At 45.9% G+C, this 24,986-nt stretch overlaps 1 protein-coding gene across 1 annotated transcript in view; it reads right to left on the bottom strand.

Annotated features, from left to right (window-relative positions):
• Positions 1–24,986, bottom strand: part of hmcn1 (hemicentin 1) — a 757,099-nt gene that overhangs the window by 137,920 nt on the left and 594,193 nt on the right. The window contains exons 70-75 of the mRNA XM_085982583.1: positions 15,776–15,857; positions 9,957–10,093; positions 9,165–9,306; positions 8,354–8,498; positions 2,236–2,363; positions 142–298 (exon numbers count right to left, since the gene is read on the bottom strand). Coding sequence (XP_085838709.1) covers positions 142–298; positions 2,236–2,363; positions 8,354–8,498; positions 9,165–9,306; positions 9,957–10,093; positions 15,776–15,857 — 791 coding nt within the window. The remainder of the gene's footprint in view (positions 1–141; positions 299–2,235; positions 2,364–8,353; positions 8,499–9,164; positions 9,307–9,956; positions 10,094–15,775; positions 15,858–24,986) is intronic.

Raw genomic sequence — 24,986 nt, 5'->3', positions numbered from 1 at the left:
CAGATCAGGTAAAACTTATATCTAAACTCTTTGATAATGGAATAGCCCATGCCATTGAATGTTGTAGGGACAAATGCACTCAAATGTTTAGTTGGATGATCCTTGGAATTATTATTTTTCCAGATAATAAGATTTAATCACCTGTACATATTCTGATTCTGATCAGTGTTAAGCAGGCGTCCATTCTTCTTCCAGCTGACTGTCGGCTTTGGGATGCCAGTAGCTTCACATGCCAGAGTGGTCTGCACATTGACGAGAACGGTGATATTGCTGAGGCCAGGAGCAACAGATGGAGGAACTAGGAGACACCAGAGAAAACATTTTGTGCATTGGACAAAAAGGTTTGCGAAGTCTAAAAGTAGAAATGAACAACATCTGCTTATAGGGATAGGTAGCTCAGTTGCAGCTTGAGTTCTTGCATAAATAGGTAACACTAGGTGTGTGGGGCAATAGCATTTGGTCCTCTCTCCTGATAATGATCATTGTACACTACTTCATGTATAATGGTGTAATAGTTTAACATACATTGTGCATCCTTGTTTATCTACATATTGGCCATGAATTGGACATTATATCAAATGCTCTATTTTTCTGCCATATATGAGCATCTTGTTAATTTAGCTTGTTTATATTACAGAGTAGCTTTCTATGTGACTGTAATACAATAAGGTAATTGACAAGAGACATATATATGATGTATACCAGGAAAATGGAGTATGGTTCAAAAACATATGGAGCATGTAACATACAAAGGTCAAACTTTAAAAAAATGAAAAAGACAAGGATTGTATCATTAGAAGCAGGGTTTGTAAAACCCACATCATTCAAGCCAACAAAGTATATTTCCTCCTAAGAACTGATCTTTTGCATGTTTTTAGTAGTTACAGTTAGCTGGAAAGTGACAAGTATCTTAAGATTTCCCAAGCTGGTCTAGTACAAAATGTATAAGTAGGTTTGCCACATTTCGCCAAGTCCAATACCAGACAAAGTCAGTAAGTGCATTGGAGGGATTCTGGCTTGAATTCCAAAGTTTGCTTTGCTGATGATGAAAATGAATTGAAAACCTTAACTGATATCTCCACATCAGAAGTAAAAGAAAAATGATCTTCTATTTTGAAAATCAGAACTTCCTGCATTCAGGTTTAGAAATTTCCAAACGGCTCAATGAAAATGCAAATAAGTGGGGCTGGATTTTGCCAGCCCTGGGGAGGCGGATTTGGAGGCGGGGCTGCCAGGAAAATGGCAGAATTTGGGGGCGGGTGCCCAACCTGCCCCCAACCCGCCTCCGTGCCATCTTGCCAGGGGGCGGGTAGCTGTCCCGCGCCGGCTCCCGTTTCCTTGGAGGGGGGAAGGGGATTAGTGACACTTAACTGCCTGTTAACAAGTAGTTAACAGGCAGATAAGAGGATTATCCCCATTTTGCCCACACAAGTGTGGGCTTCCCGAAGGCTCCGAACCCCGCCAGGGTCACCGAGGCGAGTAGTGGGTTTGCGGGGGTTGGAGGGGTGCAAAAGTGCGCTGTGAAGGTAAGTGATGGTTGCAAGTGTGGAGAGGTGAGTATGTGGAGGTAAGTGGAAAGTGTTAGAAAAAGTTTACTTACCTTTGTTTCTTCCTGCAGGCTTCAAGAGTTGGGTATGTGGAGAGTCTAGCACCTCCGCGGCAGAGATGACAGATGGCCGTTGCATTCTCCAACGCAACAACCATCTAATTTCTGCAAAAGAGGTTTGATGAGGTCTTGAATTCAAGAACTCATCAAACTACAGAGAATGTCAGTGTTTGACAGCTTCACAGAGCTGTCAAATGATGATAATTCATCTGTCAAAAATTTTTGACAGATGAAATGTCATATGCTGACATTCTGTCACCGGCTTTCCCTTAATTGGCCTGCTAAACCCACTGGGCAGGCTTAACAAGGTCAATCAAGGGAAAATAGCGTGGGTTGGCCAGAAATTGATGGTGGTGGGACTGAAACCAAACAAGTGGGAGTCCCGCCTCCAAAAGCTCCCCATTGGCAAAATCCAGCCCGTGGTAACCAATATTGCAGCCACGCAGCTGGATCACCAGCTTTTAACTAGGAAAAACCGTGCATGTGCAGTATTTTGTAAGAGTCGCACAGTCCCGTGAAAGGGTCGCACAGCCCAAAAAAAATGTGAAGGGAATATTGGTGGTAACCCCTTAGACAAAGATTCCTGGATGTTATCAGTAATTTATGGCTATGATCTGAAGGGTATTTACCATAGACTTGTACATCAATTCGCTTACGAGCTGTTCCAGCTGTGTTGGATGCCATGCACAGATAACGGCCTGTATCTGTTACTTGAGCTGAGCCAATGTGCAATGAACCATCCTCTGAGAATGAATACCTGGTGAGGAAAAAGAATTGCATTTATATAGCACACTTTCCTGTCTTTTCAGAAATGTCCCAAAGTGCTTCATGTACAATTAATTACTTTGGATTGCAGTATCAATTCTATCAATGTTACTCGCTGACATTTTGTTGAGGGCGATGACCCCCACGGATGTCTTGCCCAGTGGCTGCTCTCAAGAATGCTGCACCCGAGTGTGATAGGATGCAGACTTGCACTTGTGATTTTCGACAGAATGAACTCTTGATTTCAGTCATACTACTGTGGGCAGTTGCTAAATGAGGGTCATGCACTTCCCAAAGAAGCCTACTATATTTGCATCAAATTCTGCTCTCTAGTTTTAGCAGAGGCATTGTGATGGATATTGTGGTGTAGTGGTTACTGGACTAGTAATTCAGAGGTCTTGACTAATAATTCAGAGAAGGCGAGTTCAAATACCGCCATGAATTTAAATTCAGTTTTTTTTAATATCTGGAAATAAAAACAGCTGGTTATCACTGAAAGTGACCATAAAGCTGTTGGATTGTCATAAAAGCCTTACTAGTTCACCAATGTCATTTAGGGAAGAATACCTGCCAACTTTACCTGGTCTGGCCTTTATGTGATTCCAGACCCACACCAATGTAGTTCAGTCTTAACTGCTCTCTGAAGTGGCCTAGCAAGCCACCCAGTTGTATCAAACAGCTACAAGGATAACCACATGGACTGCAGTGGTTCAAAGAAGAAGGCCCACCATCACCTTCGCAGGGCAACTGGGAATGGGCAATAAATGCCTGCCTTGCCAGTAATTCGCACATCCCGAGAATAAATTTAAAAAAAAACCTTTATTTTAAAAGCCTTTGTTAAAATACTTGAGAAAGGAATTAGATGCAAATACACCAAACGTTTGTATAACGTCATTAATAGTGATTTTTACCCTCATAGGATCAACAGTTCTATTTTAATGTTGGGATGATCCTGCCTCTTAACAATAATCCTTTCTTTGGAGAGCAAGGAGAGGGAACAGAACTGCATTCTGGTTGTATAGTAATCTGGGATGTTATGATTAAGGTTATCCACCAGGTGGTGCTGTAGCCAATGCTGCTGCTAAGGTCAGAGGTTTGCTTCCTGTTAAGGTCAGGGGTCTGCTTCCTGTCAGGTGAGCAAAAGTTAGAATGCCAGGATGCAGGCCCGATGTATGTGTTTCCCAGTTGTTAATAAAGTACTCGTGTTAATTCTAAGATATTGCCTCGAGTCCTTGTTTCACTTCATGGATTTATCACATTTGGCAACAAGGTATAAAAAGGACCCTGCATAAAGAAGAGAAGTCTGCCAGGATGTTTAAACTACAAAATCACGAGCTACAGTTAGCTACCAGTTGGAAGAGAGCATGGCTGCCACGGTCTCCGCTTTTGATATTCAAGCACAAACTTGGGAGGAATACTGTGAAGTGTTGGGTTATTTTTTCGAAGCAAATGAAATAAATGATGCCAGAAAAAGGAAAGCCATTCTGCTTAGTTCAGTGGGAAGCCAGACCTACAGTTTGATGAGGAATCTGCTCAGTCCTGAAAAGCCTGGCGACAAATTGTTTGTTGAATTAGTGGCCTTGCTAAAAGAACATTTCAACCCTAAGCCTAGTGAGATTCTACAGCGGTTCAAGTTTAATTCAAGGAACAGGAAAGAGGAAGAGAGTATAATGGACTATGCAGCGGTGTTGCATAAACTGGCACAAGATTGCAATTATGGGAACAACCTGAAGGAAATGCTGAGAGATAGGCTAGTTTGCGGAATAATGGATGACCGAATGCAGCGCAAATTATTATCCGAGACTGGGCTTGCTTATGAAAAAGCATTGGAACTTGCTCAAGCCATAGAGACAGCGAACCGAGATGTAAAAAAAAATACAGGGTTCAGACAGGGCTAATGCTACGCAAGTTGCAGGTCAGGTTGTTGTGCACAAGTTGAACATGCGTCAGAAACCACAACGTGAGCATGTGAAGGCATGTTATAGATGCAAGGGCGATCACCTGGCGAGTGAATGCCGGTTTCTGGAGGAAAAGTGCTACAAGTGTGTGAAACAAGGACACATAAAACGAACTTGCAGGGCGAAATCACCTGTGGAGGAATCCAAACCAAAAGGGGGAGGACAGCAAAACCAAGGGAGAGAAGTGAAAAAACATGGAGCACACCACATCAGCGGGGAAGCTGAGGAAGAAGAGGACATGTTCATAATGTATGGCATGTTAGAGAACATTCCAAAAGTGGCTCCTATCACATTGCAACTGACAGTAAATGAATCTAAGGTGAACTTTGAAGTGGATACAGGGTGCGGCGTGACCATAATGAACAAGGCAGAGTACTCAAAATTGTGGAACCGTGCAAATGTTCCAGAGTTAAAGCCTTGCTCCCTGCATCTTAAAACATATACAGGTGAACGAGTAGCGACATTAGGTACAGCTAAGGTAACTGTGCAACACAGGGACACAGTGGAACAGCTACCTGTAGCTATAGTATCAGGTACCGGACCAAACCTGTTAGGTCGGGGCTGGATAAAAGAACTTAAATTAGACTGGGGAGCAGTACATCAAATAGATGCGGGCAAACAGTTGACTTTGCAAGAAGTGCTGAGTGAACATGAGAATGTGTTCAAGGAGGAACTTGGCACATTTAATGGCCCCCCAGCTAAGATTTATGTAGACAAGGAGGCACCGCCAAGGTTTTTTAAACAACGACCTGTGCCTTATGCCATGAAGCCAAAGGTAGAGGCTGAGCTTGACCGTCTATTGAGAGAGAACATACTGGAGCCAGTGAAATGTTCGGAATGGGCAGCTCCCATAGTACCTGTTTTAAAACCGGACAATTCGGTAAGACTCTGTGGAGACTATAAATTGACAGTCAATCGGGTGTCCAAACTAGAGCAGTATCCGATTCCCAAAACAGAGGATCTCTTTGCAAACCTGGCTGGAGGAAAGAAATTCACAAAGTTGGATATGACTCATGCCTACTTGCAGATTACACTGGATGACGAATCAAAGATGCATGTCACCATAAATACACACAAGGGCTTGTTTACATATAACCGCTTACCGTTTGGTGTCTCATCTAGCCCAGCTATCTTCCAGAGGACAATCGAAGGTGTACTGCAAGGGATTCCACATGTTTCCATCTATCTGGATAACATTCTGGTGATGGGAAGAACCGACCAGGAGCATCTGAGCACTCTGAGAGAGGTACTACAGAGATTTGAGAGGGCAGGGTTCCGGCTCAAGAGGAGTAAGTGCACTTTCCTGGGGAATGAGGCAGTGTTCCTGGGACACAGAGTGGATGCCACCGGGCTCCATCCACTCAAGGAGAAGGTACAAGCACTGCAGGACGCCCCTGCTCCTACAAATGTGGCTGAGTTAAAAGCTTACCTGGGACTGCTGAACTATTATAACAGGTTTTTACCAAACTTGTCAACTGTGTTAGCACCTCTTCACAAACTACTATGCAAGGAGACACAGTGGCAGTGGGGAGAGGAGCAGGGGGTTTCATTTGAACAGTCCAAGAAACTGATGCTGTCGTCGGATGTGCTGGTTCACTACAATGCAGAGAAAGACATCATTCTCTCTTGTGATGCTTCACCTTACGGGGTGGGGGCAGTTCTTTCACACTGCATGGAAGATGGAACTGAAAGACCAATAGGGTTTATGTCCCGAACTCTAACACCAGCGGAAAAAAACTATTCCCAGTTAGACAAAGAGGGGTTAGCAGTAATGTTTGGGTTACAGAGGTTCCACAAGTACATATATGGCAGGAAGTTCACCATATGCACCGATCATAAACCTCTCTCTTTTCAATGAAATGAAAGCAGTTCCACAGATGGGGTCACCCCGGATCCAGAGGTGGGCAGTGATGTTGAGGGCATATGAGTATGGCATCGTCTACAAGGCGGGCAAGTGCCATGGGAATGCAGATGCCTTGAGCCGTCTTCCACTGCCAGGCACACCTATCCATGCAGCTCCAGAGGACAGAGTTTTGATGTTGGAGGACACTGACATGGCACTTGTGACTGCAGAGCAAGTAAGAACATGGACAAGTAAAGATCCAGTACTGTCTAGAGTTCGAGAATATGTGGTGAGGGGATGGCCACAGCATCTGGAAGGGGCTGACTTCACACCCTACAGTGTCAGGAAAACAGAGCTGAGTGTGCAGGATGGTTGCGTGTTGTGGGGAGCACGAGTGATTATTCCACAGCCAGCACGACAGTCTATCCTAGAGCAACTACATCAGTGTCATCCTGGGGTCTCGTGTATGAAAGCCTTGGCTAGGAGTTACTTGTGGTGGCCAAAGCTAGATGAGGAGATAGAAAATCTAGTCAAGACATGCAGCACTTGTCAGGAACACCGGAAGGCACCAGCAGCGGCTCCTCTCCACCCCTGGGAGTGGCCGGATAAACCATGGAGAAGATTGCACTTAGATTATGCGGGTCCATTCATGGGGGGAGATGTTCCTCATAATCATTGATGCACATTCCAAATGGATGGATGTTTATCCTGTAAATTCTGCTTCCGCCACTACTACTATAGACTGCCTGCATCGGAGCTTCAGTAATCAAGGGCTACCGGAGATCGTGGTGAGTGACAATGCCACTTGTTTTGTGAGTACAGAGACAAAAGAGTTCTTGAGAAAAAATGGCATAGTGCAAGTGACCTTGGCTCCATATCATCCGTCCTCGAATGGACTTGCGGAGAGAGCCGTACAAACATTTAAGGAGATGATGAAAAAAAGTGCAGAAGGGAGTTTAGCAGCCAAAGTGTCACGGGTTCTGTTCAGCTACAGAATAACACCTCAATCCACCACAGGACTCTCTCCTGCTGAGATGTTATTAGGTCGTAGACTACGCTCCACTCTTGACGTTGTCCACCCAGACCTAAAAAGGAAAATGGAAAACAGACAAAACAAACAAAAAGAGAACCATGACAAAAGAACAAAGAGCTGAAGTTTTGGAGAAGGAGATGCGGTCCTTACCAGGAATTTCAGTTATGGACCAAAGTGGATTCCTGGCTTCATAGACTCAATGACAGATCCAGTATCATACAAGGTCATGTTGGGAGATGGGAGGGTAGTACGCAGACATGTAGATCAGATACTTCCCAGACAAGGGGAAATTGAAATGAAGGTTCCAGATGCAATGACTGAAGACAGGGTTGCCCCCAGTTACCCAAGTGCATCTGTGGTGCCACCACCAGGGACAGAGACAATTCCACAGGAACCTATTCGTCAAGAGGAAACCATCGTTGCAGAGTCAGATACTCTGAGCACTGCTCAGGAGCAGCTGGTGGCTTCACCACAAACAAGCAGGGACTTTACTGTTAGACGTTCACAAAGGACTCGCAAGCCACCAGAGAGATTGATACTGAACTGTTAGATTCGTCAAGTATGGAACATGATGAATGGAGACTCCTTATGTGACCCTCAGGAATGATTGTTTGTTAAGAAAGTCATACTGAAATCTTAAAGGGGTAGGGATATAGTAATCTGGGATGTTATGATTAAGGTTATCCACCAGGTGGTGCTGTAGCCAATGCTGCTGCTAAGGTCAGAGGTTTGCTTCCTGTCAGGTGAGCAAAAGGTGGAATGCCAGGATGCAGGCCTGATGTATGTGTTTCCCAGTTGTTAATAATGTACTCGTGTTAATTCTAAAGATATCGCCTCTTGAGTCCTTGTTCCACTTCATGGATTTATCACAGGTTGGTTAATATCTCCCCACACAAGTCATGAATGGAGGCCACGAGACACAGGAACAGCAAGTCTACCAAGGGCCAGGTGATGAGGACAGGCTGAAAATGGTCCCCGGGTTGCATTATGATCTATCAGAGCCACTGAAGGAAATTTCAAATCCTGTTACTTTTATAAATGAAGAAACGCATTTATTATCAGCATTTTTCCAGAAGTCCTTCCCCCCCCCCGCCCACTCCCAACCCCCGAAAAATAAATCAAATAATGTGTGAAAAGTAATTTCTGACCGCAGGTTGCTTGCTGAAAGAATGGCACCATCCTTTCTCCAGGTGACTTGGGGAGCTGGTACCCCACTCACCACACACTTGAGCACCGCTGGCTGGTTCATGTGGACAGTCACCATCTGTGGACCTTCTTTTATTGTTGGAGCAACTACATGTTCAAAACAACAGAGGATTGGTACTAATTTAATATGGTTAAAGCTGTAACGTTTGTCATTGAGGAAAAATAAATGGTCTTGTTGAAAAAAAAACACAAGTGCCTTTCATTGCTAACAAAAACAAAAATCTTTCAAAGTGATATTGTATAAATAGTAGTATGGGTGATTGACAGAGTCCCTGCACGTTTTAAATTCATTTTAACCCTTCATACACAGAAGTTATTTCATTTTACAGTTCAGAAAATAATGCCAACTTGATCATAGCTTTGTAATTGTATTGTGGTGGGAGTCTTGTCTGCGTGATACACATATTGGGAATTCACCAATGGAAAGTTGTGTACAGGACACCTGCAATTTCCCGATATGCTATTCTGGTGAGTGAGGCTCCCCATCGGCAATGCAAACTTGAAATAATGGCTCTTGGAGCCCTATGAGCCAGTATGTGCTATTTATTGGTTTGCTAAATTTTGAGTCACGTGCTTTTACTCTTCCTTTGGCTACAACGAATTTTCCGTGATTATGGCATCAATTTCAAAATCCAGAGAGTCATTTGCGTTCCACAATTCCATCCATTTTTCCCGTGATAACAGAAAACCAGTGACTGTGTTAATAACCGTTTCCGTTAGACAAAGATGGGAAGGTTTTGAATGTATACTCACCGCTTACTGCTACAGTAAATTCTCTTGTCATTTTCCCTGCAACGTTACTCGCTACACAGGTGTATTGAGCTGTATCGCCAAGCTCAGCATTATTAATCTGAAGGTATCGTCCACTGGACAGGATGCGTATACGAGGGGTGGCCTGCAGATTCAATTAAAGAAGCATGAAGTCACAGCTGGTACTTCAACAACGACTTTAGTTGGGGTTACGGGCAGCAGCGCGAGGGCGAGGTGAGCAGGTGGCAGGCAAGCGCTTTGGCTGCTCGGAATTCTAATTGCTGTTGCAATGTAAAGTAGAGTTTAAGTTGCTGCTTCTGCTGCAGGCCTTTGGGAACTCACTGTCAAGGTTGGTTCAGTGTGGTTTTGAGGAATCCTTTCGTCAATATTGGAAAACAGACTAGCCAATCATTCATCCTACTGTTTGTGGGACTTTGCTGATACAGATTTGCTATGGCATTTCGCTACATTGCAGCAATCACTGCACTCCAAAAGTAATTCATTGTATGTAAAGCGCTTTGAAATATTTCAACAATATGATAAGGTGATAAGATTTTTTCTAAGGCAATTGCCCAATATGATAAGCTCCTACAAAATGTAAGTTTTTTTCTCTTTTAACACGACAATTACCCAATTTTTTGTTTGTAACGTCAGCGGTGATTTTGTGCAATAACTTCAGTGTTAGGATGGACCTCAATCAATTTAATCCACCACAATATAATATGGGATGTTAAAAACGTCTTCTAACACTCCCTAAATCCAGCTACCTTATATTATCAGAAGGTGACTCTTTACCTGTAGTGGCTTGCCATCCTTTAGCCAGGCTAGTGTTGGAGGTGGTACAGCATCAGATTTGCACTCCAGGATTACCTGTCCATTCTGTAGCACAGCCAAGTCCTGAGGCCCACTTTGACCAGCAATGTTTGGTGGGACTGCATCAAAAGCACAACAGCAACTGAAGTAAAACTAGGCAACAACATTTAAATAAATCCTTCTTACCTCATAAAAACAGAATCTGCTTGATTTTTTGGAAGATGTTAGGGAGTGAGGTGTTGGGGGTTATTGCATAAACTAGGATGTCATTGACATACAGTGATATTTGTGATTAGCTTCTCCGGTTTCTACTCCATGGGCATCTGAGCTTGCAACCTGCGCACTCACAGTCCCACAGAAAGGTAAGACTAGCTCAACTTAGAACTTGGTCACACATAGGGCAATGTCCCATCCCTGTGAGATCTCCTGCACAGGCAGGACCCGAGGAGTCTCCCTCCCTCCTCCCTGAGAGACGTCCCCAAATAGACCTGACTCCCAAAACATTTGGTCCCCAGCGTGTACTTCACTGTACCAATAGACTCAATGGGGTCGATTTTAACTCGGGTGCGGGGAATTGGCGGGTTCCCCGAATTTAGTGATTCCCACACGATTTTAAATGGGTCTGTGAGATTGATGCAATTTTAGCTCAATTGGCCAATTGATTTCCAACATGTGGGAAGCCTTGTCAATTGAGTATTTCCAGTCAGAAAGCCGCAGAATATGATGTCATCATTGCTGCTGCTTTTAAGGTCCACAGCAAGCCTTGCTTCCTCTGCAGGCTCCCAAACTTCACCATTAAGATGGCACAGGAGCCTGCAGGAGCAACGGCCAGCAGGAGGGCCAGATCTGCCCCCAAATTTGATGAGGCTTCACTCCAGGCATTACTGGATGGTGCTAGGGCCCACAGGGAGGTCCTGTTCCCTTCTTCAGAGAGGAAGAGGCCTCCCAGTCAGACCAAGGCTGTGTGGCTACAGGTGGCAGGTCAAGTCAACTCCTTGGGGCTCACACGAAGAACGTGGTTGCAGTGCAGGAAAAAATTCCATGACCTTCTTCGCACTGGAAAAGTAAGTACTGTATGAAGTTTCCATCACCCTCAATCTGATCCCCATTGCCTTTCCTCACCAGCACTCAGCTTTAGCAAACTCTTCCTGCACATCCCACTAGACACTCACATCCATGCACCCTTACCCATTTCCTCTCTCTCTATGCTCACATTCACAGAACTATTCCACCATGCAGCCCTCACACTCCCTCTCACTCTGATGCTTTGAACACAACTGACTACACACAGGGAGGGCCCTTGGTCTTGCAACCTCACTCCATCTTTGTCTCCTTCTAAGTATCTATGCTATGCAACCTCTGCACTCACTGCTTCATTCTCACTCAACCTCCACTTGCCTCCCTCATTGCAGGAAAAGAGAGCTCACAACAGGAGAGCGAGAGCCAGGACAGGAGGAGGGCCACCTCAGTAGCCCAGCTCACCCCCTGGGAGGAAGGCGTTCTGGAGATTGCCGGGGCTGACTGAGATGCGGAAGTTGGGGAAGGACAGACAGGAGCATCCCCGCAAGCTGGTGACAGAATAGTTTTCCCTCTCTCTCATTGGCATTGCATGAGTCGCTGATAATGATTCTGAAGCTACATCATATGGACTTATGATCATCTGCAAAATGCAATGTGCATGTAACCTTGGCATCACATCTCTAACTTTTTCCTTGACTCCCCCACAGGACCATCGAGAGCCCCCGTCCCCATGGTGCAGGAGGAAGAGCCTGAGCAGCCAGACTCCTCAGAGGAATCTGCAACCTTTGAGGGCGCAGCGTCAGCAGAAATAAGCGCACCCAGCACCAGCGCAGACACTCACACCTCGGTGGGACCTTTGGGACATAGAATAGAGTTGTCACCTGGTGTATCACAGCTCACAAGTGAGCATCAGCAGATTGTGGAGACAGGGACAGCAGTGGAGAGTCCTCGTCGGAGGGCGCAGGACTCTGCCAGCTCGGCTCAGCTGCATGTCGACCCTCTGCCTCTGGGTCCATCCATAAGATCAGAGGTGATGGAACTCCATGCACAGATGCAGGAGTCTCTGGCAGGTTTTGTCTCCAGGGTCGCTGCGAGTGTGGAGCGAATGGAGGAGTCCATAGCGAACATGAGCAGAGCCTTTGTGGAGTCAATGGCGCAAGAACGCATCAACACGGAAAGGATGGCTACCTACGTGCAAATGATTGCTGCCTCCATGGTAAGGCTGGCTACCGTAGAGGAGAGGAGGGCAACGGTAGAGGAGAGGAGGGATACGGCCATGGAGGAGGTTAGTCGCCAGGGTATGGAAAACATGGGGAGTGTTCAGAATAGAATGACATCTCTTGAGGAGCGATGGGCATCTATTGAACACAGAAACCAGACCTTCATGGACGTCCTTCTGAGTAGGACTGCCATTGCAGATACGGGTCCCCATGGCCCCCCTGATGTGCAGCAAGCTGCTCTCAAGCCACTTGCAGGCACTGAGGGGGACCTGACCCATGAGAGGGAGGTTGGTGGCAGACCTCAAGGAAGTGGGGGCTCCTCTCCAAGCGCTCACACTTCCATGCCACTGCAGAGCCCTCGGTCCGAGCCCCGCTGGAGTCCACACCCAAGGGAGATAGACGTCTCAACTCCTGCACAGCCGCAGGAGCAGCAGACTGCTGGCGAGCCCTCACATGCTTGCCACCCCAGAGGACGCCCGCTAAAGGTGTCGAGACAGGAGCAGCAGGAAAGTGAGCAAGGGGCCTCCACATCTGCTGAAGCCATAGGGGAACCACTACGTAGGAGCACGCGTAAGAGGAAAATAAAGCACAAATAGTCACAAGGGTAGTCACTTGGGTGAAATGCTGTGTATTTTGTAAAAATGCCATCAGTTGTTTGTTTTTCATAAAAATTCTGATGGCAACTGCTGCAGTTCTGGCGTGTGTCATTTCGCGAATGGGGCTTTCACATTGAGGGCTTAGGATTACTTGCAGTTGTCAGGGTGCTGGTCAAATAGCTTGGAATCCGCAGGGTTTGGCCATTGTCGATGCTCAGGTAAGAAGCTGCAAGGCAAAAGAGTTTGATTTACTAGGCTAAGCAAATCTGGCCAGGATGAGTGCGTTCCTTGCATCCCGGGCAGCAATGTTCTCGCGTAATGCTGCCGCTGGTTGATGGGCCTCTGCAGGATGTTCGTTTTCACCCTCCTCCTCCTCATCATCATCATCTGAGGAGGGTATGTGAGGAGCAACTTGGTCCTCAGGAATCTGCAAGCCACGACGCTGTGCCAGGTTGTGGAGTGCACAGCAAACCATGACGATTCTGGAGACCCTGGATGCTGAGTACTGTAGGGCTCCACCTGATCTATCCAGGGATCTGAAGCGCAACTTCAGCAAGCCAATGGTTTGCTCGATTACGGATCTAGTGGAAATGTGGCTCCTCAGCTTCGTTGGCTGGCCTCCTCAACGGCGTCATTAGCCAAGTCCTCAGGGGATAGCCCTTGTCTCCAAGCAGCCATCCGTGAAGTTGGTCTGGCGGACTGAATAGCGGAGGCACACTAGACTGGTGCAGTATGAAGGAGTCATGGCAACTGTCAGGGTACTTGGCACAAACGTGCAAAATCTCCTTCTTGTGGTCACACACTAGCTGAACATTAAGGGAGTGGAAGCCCTTGCGGTTGACAAAAATACCTGGATTGCGATGGAGTGCCCTAAGGGCCACATGTGTGCAGTCAAAGACGCCCTACACCCTTGGAAAGTCTGCCAGATGACCTAATCCAACCGCTCGCGCTGTCACATTTGCGCGATCCCTGGTGAAATGGATGTGATTGTGCGCGAGGGCAGAGAGGGCATCGGTTACCTGCGTGATGCAAGTGTGTGCGGCTGACTGGGAGATGCCGCTGATGTCTGCTGCTGATCCCTGGAATGAGCCTGAGGCAAAAAAGTTGAGTGCGGTGGTGACTTTGATGGCCACTGGTAAGGAGTGTCCACCTGGTCCTCTGGGCAGCAGGTCTTGCTGTATCATTGCGCAGATGTCAGTCACTACCTGTCGCGAAAGTCGGAGCCGCCTTTGGCACTGCTGCTCTCAGTCATGTTGAGGTAGCTGACCCTGTGTCTGTAGACCCTGTTTGGGGGGTATCTCCTGCGCCGACGGGCTTCCATGCGCTGGCCCCTTCTGGCCTGTGCTGCCTCAGGTGGCTGAGCAGCAGCCTGTCGCTCCTGCTGCTGCTGCTGCTGCTGCTGTTGTTCCTGGTTCTGCTGCTGCCGCGCCGGGTGCTGGAGGTCCTCTAATGCCAAGAAGGGAAGGAAAAAAAGGCCTCCCATGCTTCTGGTAGATGCCTCAGTTGAGGAAGCGCTGAGTGAGGGTGGTGAGAGGGGTCTCGCAGGAGGTCACACTGGAGAAGTGTGTGAGGCTCCAACCTTCCACAGGTGTGGTTAGGCCTGCTAAAAGTTGCCCCAGGCCTGAGAGAACAAAGTCCTGCCACCTGCAAATGATGACTGATCAAATATCCTCTTTAATGTTGGACCTGCAGCTGATAGTCAGCGAGCCAATAGTGTTCACACCAGGTTTCACAGGCGTGATCCCCACCAGGCGTGTTTTACATGGGAAAAGGGTTAAACAGGCAAGGGCCTGTTAAAATGGGATTATAAAGGCCAATTAGTGCTGTTTAAGAGCCCTAAAGACCAGTCCCGTCTGCTGCAGGCGGGACTGATTCGGGTCCATCAGACACACCTAGGTTAAAATGGCGTGGAGGCGGGAACCAGGCGGGGGGGGGGGGGGGGGGTCTCGACCCCCAGGTTTGGCGATTTTAACCCCCCACACGCCTAAAAGCCCACCTGTCGGCTGCGTTAAAATCGAGCCCAATGTGTCAATGTATTTTACTTTAAGTACACTGTAACAAAACTATACAGCAAAATGTACGTGTGTAAAAAGGAAAAAAAAACCTGAATCTGCAATAACAATACATACATGTATTTTTATGATGAAACACCTTTTCTCTTGCCTCAACTAAGTGCATTGGAACAAGCAACTAAATCAAGAATCTATATCTGTGGAAGGTATACACATTAAAACATACAACTGTTTCTGTCTCCATTGCAATAATCAGTTCCAGAAATCAGAAGAGTCACAAATTGAAAGTGAATATTTTCAATAGTAGCCATATACATGTTAATGTGGACTGGAATGGCTAAGTGTTTGATACCCCTTTACATTACAGCACTGATGCCGATGGCAGCTCTACCTGTGGAGGAATGGAAACTAGTTCCTAGGTTTCTCCAGAGGCAGTGGTGCTAGCCATGTGTAGGTTGAGTGATTAGCCCACCAGTGTAGGTAAACAATGTAGTTTTCTCATTGCCAGTCTGAATAGACCTACTCCAACCATTGGGGAAGCTCCGGAAGCCAAAAATGAAAATCCTGACTTATGATGCTCAAGCAATTGTGTATGAACACAATTTGATTTGAACCTTCATTTTTTTGCTTTGCCACCGGTGCTGTGAAATCAGTCCCACAAGGCAAGTTTGACATGTTCCACAACACCAGGGTTTCCAGCATATGACAGAACTATTTGAAGTGGTTCTGGAATATAAAGGGGGCTGTGAGATTTCCTGTATTTATTAAACTTGCAGCCTGTGCCAAGATGATATTGGAACTAGATCTAGTCAGATGCAGACTGAAATTCAGTCAAAAGCCTGTGCTACAGGGACAAACAATGAGCTGCTTCAGTTATTTAGAATTTGCAGCCGAGACTGAAATTTCAATTATACCCCAACTCTATGGACAGTCTATGTATTTTGTTGACTTACCATGTACCCTCACCAAATACTCTCTGTCATCATCTCCTGCTGTACTGGAAGCCAGACAAGTGTATCTGCCTGTATCTTGCAACTGCCAAGGAAAGAACATAAAGGCCTTAAATTAAACGGCACCTAATTTTTTATATTGCCCTTTTTGCACTGATGCTTTATAATTTTTTGCATTGCATCAAAAGCAATACTAACTGTGGAGGAGGTAGTCTCACATCACTTCAGTACAACTGTCACTGAGGCAAACTCTTCAAACTTTATAGCCCAGATATTCCGATCCCGTAGGGACATCAGAGATGCCGGTTTCAGGCATGTACAGCGCATGCGCTGAAAACCGGCATTTCTGATCTGTCAAGAATGGTCTTGACAGATCCTCCGGCTGCCCTGGAGAAGGGCCTCTGCGGGCGGATAGTTCCACTTTTTGGAGACCCTCCGCCCGCAGAAAACCCTTGCAACCCTGCTTTTACCAGGATAAGAGTTGAATAAAGTAAAAAAAAAATCTTTTCACTGATTTATCATTTAAAAAACTTTAAAAAAAGGTAAGTTTATTTTTAGTCCCATAAAAAACTTTAATTATCTTTTTCAAAAAATTAAATTTTTGTTTAAAATACTTAATTTATTGTAATTTCAAGTCATTTTAAAAATGTGATTTTTTAAAAGTGTATTTAAAGTTTTACTATGTTTTTTCATTGATCTCCATTCATATATTTGACAGGTCTTCCTGTCAAGTGTATGAAGGGAGATTCCCTTCGGTGATTGGCTCCCCATGGCCCACGTGATCCCAGGGACGCGGCGAACTACATGCGCCCCCTGGGATACGTGGGCCCTGCGCACTTGGCGTTTGGAGAAGCCCAGAAGCAGAAGTGTGTGCGTCCCGGGAGCCCTCAGGTAAGGGCGTAGATTTTTCCAGATCGCGCGATGGGAAAATACGGGCCATATAACTTTGCAGTTTTACTGAAGAACCAACTGCCCATTTAGACACGATGAGGGAACCTGTATGTGCCTGACCAGAGAATGATGCAATGCAGTAGTGGTCTCAAACGAGTACCTGCAGTATAACAGGCGTGATATGTCTGAATGGACGTATTCATTGCTCAATGCTCAACTTTAAATCCTTCAGTCAAATTTGGTAAGGTCATATTATAATCTTTATAGAGTAAATTCTATGAATTGGCATTCCCAGAGCCGAGCTTTGCATATTGTGAATTTGGGCGTCAGAGGTCACTGTACACATAGGATTACATACATAGGTTATACAGCACAGAAACATGCCATTCGGCCCAACCAGTTCATGCTGGCATTTATGCTCCACTCGAGCCTCCTCCCATCTTTCGTCATCTAACTTTATCAGCATAACCCTCTATTCCCTTCTCCCTCGTATGCTTGTCCCGCCTCCCCTTAAATCTATACTATTCGCTTTAACCACTCCCTGTGGTAGCAAGTCCCACATTCTCACAACTCTCTGGGTAAAGAAGTTTCTTCTGAATTCCCGATTTGATTTCTTGGTGACTATCTTATATTGATGGCCTCTAGTTATGCTCAAGTGGAAACATTCTCTCTCTATCCACTCTATCAAAATCTTTCATAATTTTAAAGACCTCTATTAGGTCACCCCCTCAGCCTTCTCTTTTCAAGAGAAAAGAGACTCAGCCTGTTCATCCTTTCCTGATAGGTGCACCCTCGCATTTCTGGTATCATCTTTGTAAATCTTCTCTGCACCCTCTCCAGTGCCTCTATATCCTTTTTATAATATGGCGACCAGAATTGTATGCAGTAACCAAGGTTCGATACAAGTGTAACCCCTTCACGGTTCTCTAGATATATGTGAGATGTGGTCTCTGTTGTAGACAGTACTCTATAGTCCAGTAAGGAGATCACTACTACAATGGCTTAATTCTAATTATCTTACTTTATAGTTTTAACGTCAGACAGTATAAGATGATTACGGGTCAATGACCTAAATTAGACATTTGCATACATTAGAATGAATCTAGACATAATAAACATACATTCTCCATTTATATGGATTCAAAGGAGAATCTGTCCCTGTGTCCAAATTCGAGTGCACTCTTTCATTGGCGCGCTTAAGTTGGAGCTCATGGTATGTATAATGTCTGCAAGACTTATGACTCCGAACCCCTTCGTTGAATTCTCTTCACGATCACTGAATCCCACTTTGAGTTCTGGATGCAGAGCTACTAATACGAAGGGCGGTGGCCGAGTTTGGAAGCCCGGGATGGGATGCGGCAGCCATTTGCCTCCTGAGCCCTCTTTTCAGAGCTCCTGTTCTCTTTTCTTCCAGTCGCTCCCGTTTCCCGCTCGAAAAAACCCGACTCCACCCCTTCCTCCTGGGGTTTCTGCCTGGAGACTGCGCAGCCTCACTGTCTGCAACAGTTGATACTGGTGCAGAATTATGGAAAGTCTGCTCTTAGTCACATTGTGTCCTTAAAAGTTCTTGCCGTACCTTCACATGGGCAACTTTAACCCAGGGATTTATAACAATGATAATAGTGTCTAAGTTAAAGATTGATAACCATACTTAGCGTACATAACCAGTGGGTATTACACCCCCCCCCCTACCAAATATAGGCATGTCCCCATGACTAATGAACTTTACACATAAGTGGTTGCATGCTTCCCAACCATGTATAAAGGGAGGTAACATATCGAACCGTAGGGGCTATCATTACACTTGGCACTCCTAGTGTACTGTATGTCAATCTTTCAGGAACCTTCTTAACTCGCTGTGAGCTCCTTATTTCGGATACCCGGTCTTCAGTTCCTTCAACTACGTTGGAGGCGTTGGTTCCTTTGTTATCATGCCTTTCAGTCTCTTTTATCTCCTTCTCGGAAGCATCTGGTTCTTCCCAGACCATGTCCAAGTCTGAGCTAAATGGTTCAGACAATTCATCCAGATTCTGTCTTATGCATCTTTCTGGGAGGTCGTACCATAGATCCCATTCTTCATCTTCCGACTCATCAGGTTCCTCATGATCCACACACTGTGTCATGGGTTTTCTGTCTTCTGGAACAAAGTTTTCCTGGTTTCTCGTTTTTTTCCTCCTTCTTCTCTGCAGGGTTCTCCTACTAGGTGTCGGCTCATTATCCGCTGGCGGATCCAGACGCACTTGCTGTCCCAATGGCAGGATATGATTCCGGTGCAGTATTTTTATGGGTCCATTCCCACCTGCAGGTTTTAGCCGAAACACAGGTAGTTGTGACATTTGACTTTCAACAATGTAAGGTGTAGAAGCCCAGCGGTCTGCTAACTTATGTTTCCCTTGAAGTCCTAGGTTCCGTATGAGAACTCGGTCACCAGGCATGAGTTGGGAAAACCGGATCTTCTGGTCATACCTCTGCTTATTTCCTTTATTCTGTTTGGCAGAAACAGACTCAGCAAGTTCATAAGCAGCTTGCAATTCCTTTCTCATGTCAGATACATACTTGAGGTAAGTTCTCTGTGATGTGCCATCACTGGATACTCCGAAACACAAATCCACCGGCATCCTCGCTTCACGTCCAAACATGAGGTAGTACGGTGAAAAACCAGTAGCGTCATTTTGGGTACAATTATAAGAATGAACAAGATGTCCAATGTGCCGACTCCACTTGTTCTTTCGCTTTGAATCCAGCGTTCCAAGCATGCCTAACAAAGTACGGTTAAACCGCTCAGGTTGAGGATCTCCCTGAGGATGGTATGGAGTTGTTCTTGACTTCTCAATCCCGAGCATGGACAACAACTCATGTATAAGTCTACTTTCAAAGTCTCTACCTTGATCACTGTGTATTCGCTTTGGCAGTCCATAGTGGATGAAGTATTTCTCCCACAACACTTTGGCAACGGTGGATGCTTTCTGATCCTTTGTGGGAAAAGCTTGGGCATAGCGTGTATAATGATCTGTAATGACCAAGACATTTGCGGTATTGCTGGAATCGGGTTCGATGGACAGAAAATCCATACAGACAAGGTCTAGAGGTCCATCACTTTGCATGTGAAACAGAGGAGCAACTCTTTTAGGTAAAGTCTTTCTCTGGACACAACGTGCACAGGACTTGCAGAACTCCTCAACCGCAGACTTCATACGCGGCCAATAGAATCTGTCCTTGACCAACCCATAGGTCTTATCTACTCCCAGATGACCTGCGTCATCATGCAAAGACTTCATCACTATTTCCCTGTACTTTTCAGGCAGGACCAACTGTGAATGACATGGTTTAGTGGGTGTGTGAGTAATTCTACACAACACTCCCTCTTTAATTTCCAAGTGGTCCCATTCTCTTAGGAGCAGACGACAGTCAGGATGTTTTGATTTGTCGATCTGTGTAATATCACCCAGACGGAGAGCTGAAAACACCTCATGAATACAGGGATCCTCCTGTTGTGCTTTGGATATTTCAGATGAACACAACATGGGTAAGTTTTGTACATCCAAACTGAAAAGGTTGCAAAATGCCTGGGGAACAGCATGCATTGACGCTCCCAAGTGGTCAATTTCTCGGGCATGAAATGAATTCTTTGGTCCAGATACCACGGACATCTGACACATTACTTTCACATCTGCTGAAGCAACATCTTTCCACTCTGGTTTCTGGTAGTGTGGGCGACGAGACAGAGCATCTGCGTCAATGTTCTGGTTCCCAGGTCTGTACCTGAGACTAAAGTCGTAAGCAGATAGTGCAGCAAGCCAGCGGTGGCCAGTGGCATCAAGTTTTGCCGAAGTCAACACATAGGTTAATGGATTATTGTCTGTCCTCACTTCAAACTTCGCTCCATACAGATAATCCTGCAGCTTATCCACCACCCCCCACTTCAACGCCAAGAATTCTAGCTTATGAGCTGGGTAGTTACGCTCTGATGGCGTAAGACTGCGACTGATGAACGCTACGGGTCTCAGCCCTGCTCCTTGGTCCTGATACAACACACCACCCAACCCTTCTTGACTGGCATCCACGTGTAGCACCTATGGCAGCTGTGGGTTTGCAAAAGCCAACACGGGGGCTTGAGTAAGACTTTGCTTTAAGGTGTGGAAGGCCTCTTCGCATTTCTCATCCCATCTAACACCAAAAGGCTCAGAGGGTTTGAAGTAGTCCTTGTTCTCTTTACCTTTAGCCTTTTTCTTCCTCTCGGCTGGTGGGAGGTAACCAGCCAGCAGCTGATTCAGAGGATGGGCCACTTTGGAGTAATCCTGCACAAAGCGCCTGTAATATCCGCAGAACCCAAGAAATGACCGCAAGGCAGTCACTGTGTTCGGTTTGGGCCATGTGGTAACAGCTTCAATCTTGGATGGATCTGTGGCTACTCCATCCTGTGATACAATATGCCCCACATAGGACACGGATGTTTGGCAAAACTGACACTTGTCCAATGATAGCTTGAGACCTTCATCCTCCAGGCGACCAAGCACTTTCAGCAACCGAGCTTCGTGTTCTTCAAGGGTTGCCCCAAACACAATGATATCATCCAAGTACACCAATACTTCGAGCAAGTTCATGTCCCCAACTGTTTGTTCCATTATTCTTTGAAAAGTTGCTGGAGCGCCTGAAACTCCCTGTGGCATCCTTTCAAATTGGTAGAACCCAACTGGACATATAAAGGCTGTCTTTTCTTTGTCCGATTCACTCATCGGTATTTGGTAGTATCCACTTCTGAGATCCAACACACTGAGCCACTTGCTTCCATTAAGACAAGCCAGTGCATCCTCAATTCTTGGAACGGTGTATTGGTCGGGAATAGTATGTCTGTTAAGCGTCCTAAAGTCCACACACATCCGAATCTTTCCGTTCTTTTTCCTCACCACCACTATAGGAGATGCATAAGGACTCCTGGACTCGGTAATGATCTCAGCTTCTTTTAACTGCGACAGGTGCTGTCTCACTGCTTCGATGTCAGCTGGTGCCAGCCGTCGAGACCTCTCCCGAAAGGGTTTATCCTCGGTAATTCTGATAGAATGGCGAGTACTCTTACTACAACCAACATCAAACTCATGAGTAGAGAAAACTCCTCTCCGCTCCATCATCTTCCTGACTAATCGGTCCTTCCATTCTTTAGGAACGAATGAATCTCCAAAGTTGAAGGAGGAGGGTGTCAGATCTCCGGTTGAGTTAACTTTGGACTCTTCCTTCACATGTGACGACAGTACATTTACAGGAAACAGATGCGCAATCGGCATTCCTTTCCTCAATGTGATTCCTTTGCCTGACATATTCCTCACAGTCACTGTAACTCTCCTTGACATCACAGCTGTCGGGGTCTGCAACTCTGGTCTCACCAGAAGCTCATTTGGAAACCGTGACTCTTCTGCAGGATCATCAGGTGACTCTATCAGAATGGCTTCAGTACCTGGCGTTCCAGGGAATTTTGGTATCCCAGGGATTCTAGCCACTCCTCCAGGACGCAGGGTGATAGGTTTGGCTCGAACGTACCACACAGTTCCTCTTTTGCTATCATCTATGTCGGAAGAAAGTTCAGGCAGTTTCTCAAAAGCCTTTTTGAAAACAGGGTGAATGTGTCTGGTGCTCAAGAAGTTTTCACCTCCCTGCTCTTTGCAGCTTGTCAGGAGTCGTCTCACTATGGGTGTATTACTGCCAACCAGTATGGAAACCTCACCTTTCACCATGGGGTCAGGGCAAACCAACACAAGTGCATCAATGGTCTCAGTGGTCCCTACATCAGCTTCCAAGAACTCCAACCTCAGCGACAAATAGCCATCATATGGGTAATCAGCAGGACTAAGGCCCCAGATCTGCAGAAGACTGATTGGGGTTAACGGCAAATGCGTCAGGTATCGGTCATAGAAGGATCTGTACAGTATGGTAACCTGAGAACCCGTGTCGAGGATAGCTTTAGTATAAATGCCTTCAATCTGTATTGATACAGCAGAACTCGGCCCTACTAAACCTTCAGGTATTATGTCTTTCATATCCCCTCGTCTATTATTGCACTTAGCAGAACGTGTCTTAACTACAGGGACAGCAGGCCGTTCCGTTACTGTGCCCCTTTGTAGTTTCCCGACTTCTTGGTAAGTTTTATGAGACGGTCATTTACTTTTTTTTAGATTTTCCTCACCTCTACATTCTCGCTTGAAATGTCCATCCTTTCCACAGTTATAACAAAAGACTCCAGGTCTATCTCCTTCATGGGGATATCCTTTAGAGGAATCATTCATTTTGCTGTTAGACTTCGCAGGGTGTTCAACCTTTTGCACCCGTGCGTCATCCCTTTCTGTGTTGGGCTTAGACCGAAAATATGCCATCTCGGCTCTCATGACATTTATTTCCTTCTTCAGCTGTTCCATCTCAGGGTTGACATCACCCTTAGGAGTAGGAACTGTAACAGGAGTCACAAGCTTGGACATCACAGCACTCTTTGCTACATTCCGGGCCTGAAGCATATCCTCCTCCTCTCTGACTTCCCTTAGCAGCTCAGTGAAGGTAGGTGGATCTCGCAACTTATGGGTCATGCGTATGCGAAGAGCAGTCACGTCTTCGAGCAATGCACCTCGCACAACCTGTTCAATGCAGAACCGATTCATTTCAGGCAACTCAATCCCTCTTTTCCGTAACATACAATGCAGCAGTTTGTCTATTCTCAGCAGATAACTGGACAGCTTCTCTCCCTCACACTGGAATGTGCTTCTGAATCTGACCATCAAATCTGAAATGGTTTCAGTAGTTCCAAAGGCAGTTTCTAGAGCCTGCATGTAGTCAAAGGAAGTAGCAGAGGTGTTCTGCACCTTTAAGAATCTTACAATGTCAGCAGCAGGACCCTCAAGGCTTTCTACTATTCTCTGCCTCTTCACATTGTCACTGCACTGCCATTCCTCTAGCAGAGGCAGGGTCTGCTCAGCCCAGGCGTCGTACTCCTCTTCCCCACTGGGAGTTGGTCTCACTCCTGAGAACATACGGAGCTTACGGTATCCCTGAGCCTCGAAGGGCAGATTGGTGCATTTATCCACCAGAGAACTAATGGCACTGACCAACTGAGTGTTCATATCCAGGGCCGAAGGACCTATCAGACCTTTGACATCAGCAACAGTCTTTCCTTCTTGTCTCAAGAATGACAACAACTTGGTCTGAAACCCTTCTTCTTCCTTAGTAGTAATAGGGACAAACTGAACTGGCCAGGGACCAGCCTCTTCAGAAAGCCCAACTGCCTCAGGTAAACCATGACCTCTCAGGTTCTCTGATGTCTGGATCAACACAAACTGCTTCTTGGTAGCTGTATCCAAGCAGCGCTCAACTATCCTAACCTTTCCAAAGGCTTTGACACAATTCAGAGCCCTTAGCAAGACATCATCAGGGTCATCGTTAGCAACACCATTCAACACAATGGCATGGGTAGTAGCTATCTGCTTCCGTTTGCACCAAGCTTCAACCTCAGTAACATCCATCTTTTATGCTCAAACAGCCCAGTAGAAACCACAAACCACTCTCTTAGCAATGAGCATTCAATACTGTTAGTTTACTGACATAAATAGACCACAATCCCGGACGAGCCCCCAAAATGTAACCCCTTCACGGTTCTCTAGATATATGTGAGATGTGGTCTCTGTTGTAGACAGTATTCTATAGTCCAGTAAGGAGATCACTACTACATTGGCTTAATTCTAATTATCTTACTTTATAGTTTTAACGTCAGACAGTATAAGAAGATTACGGGTCAATGACCTAAATTAGACATTTGCATACATTAGAATGAATCTAGACATAATAAACATACATTCTCCATTTATATGGATTCAAAGGAGAATCTGTCCCTGTGTCCAAATTCGAGTGCACTCTTTCGTTGGCGCGCTTAAGTTGGAGCTCATGGTATGTATAATGTCTGCAAGACTTATGACTCCGAACCCCTTCGTTGAATTCTCTTCACGATCACTGAATCCCACTTTGAGTTCTGGATGCAGAGCTACTAATACGAAGGGCGGCGGCCGAGTTTGGAAGCCTGGGATGGGATGTGGCAGCCATTTGCCTCCTGAGCCCTCTTTTCAGAGCTCCCGTTCTCTTTTCTTCCAGTCGCTCCCGTTTCCCGCTCGAAAAAACTCGACTCCACCCCTTCCTCCTGGGGTTTCTGCCTGGAGACTGCGCAGCCTCACTGTCTGCAACAGTTGATACTGGTGCAGAATTATGGAAAGTCTGCTCTTAGTCACATTGTGTCCTTAAAAAGTTCTTGCCGTACCTTCACATGGGCAACTTTAACCCAGGGATTTATAAC

Source organism: Somniosus microcephalus, chromosome 3 (assembly GCF_052327205.1).
Source record: "Somniosus microcephalus isolate GS21.2 chromosome 3, FLI_Smic_1.0, whole genome shotgun sequence".
Classification (NCBI taxonomy): Eukaryota; Metazoa; Chordata; class Chondrichthyes; order Squaliformes; family Somniosidae; genus Somniosus; species Somniosus microcephalus.
The sequence above is the reverse complement of the archived record's forward strand: the minus strand, read 5'-3'. Positions and strand labels throughout refer to the sequence as shown.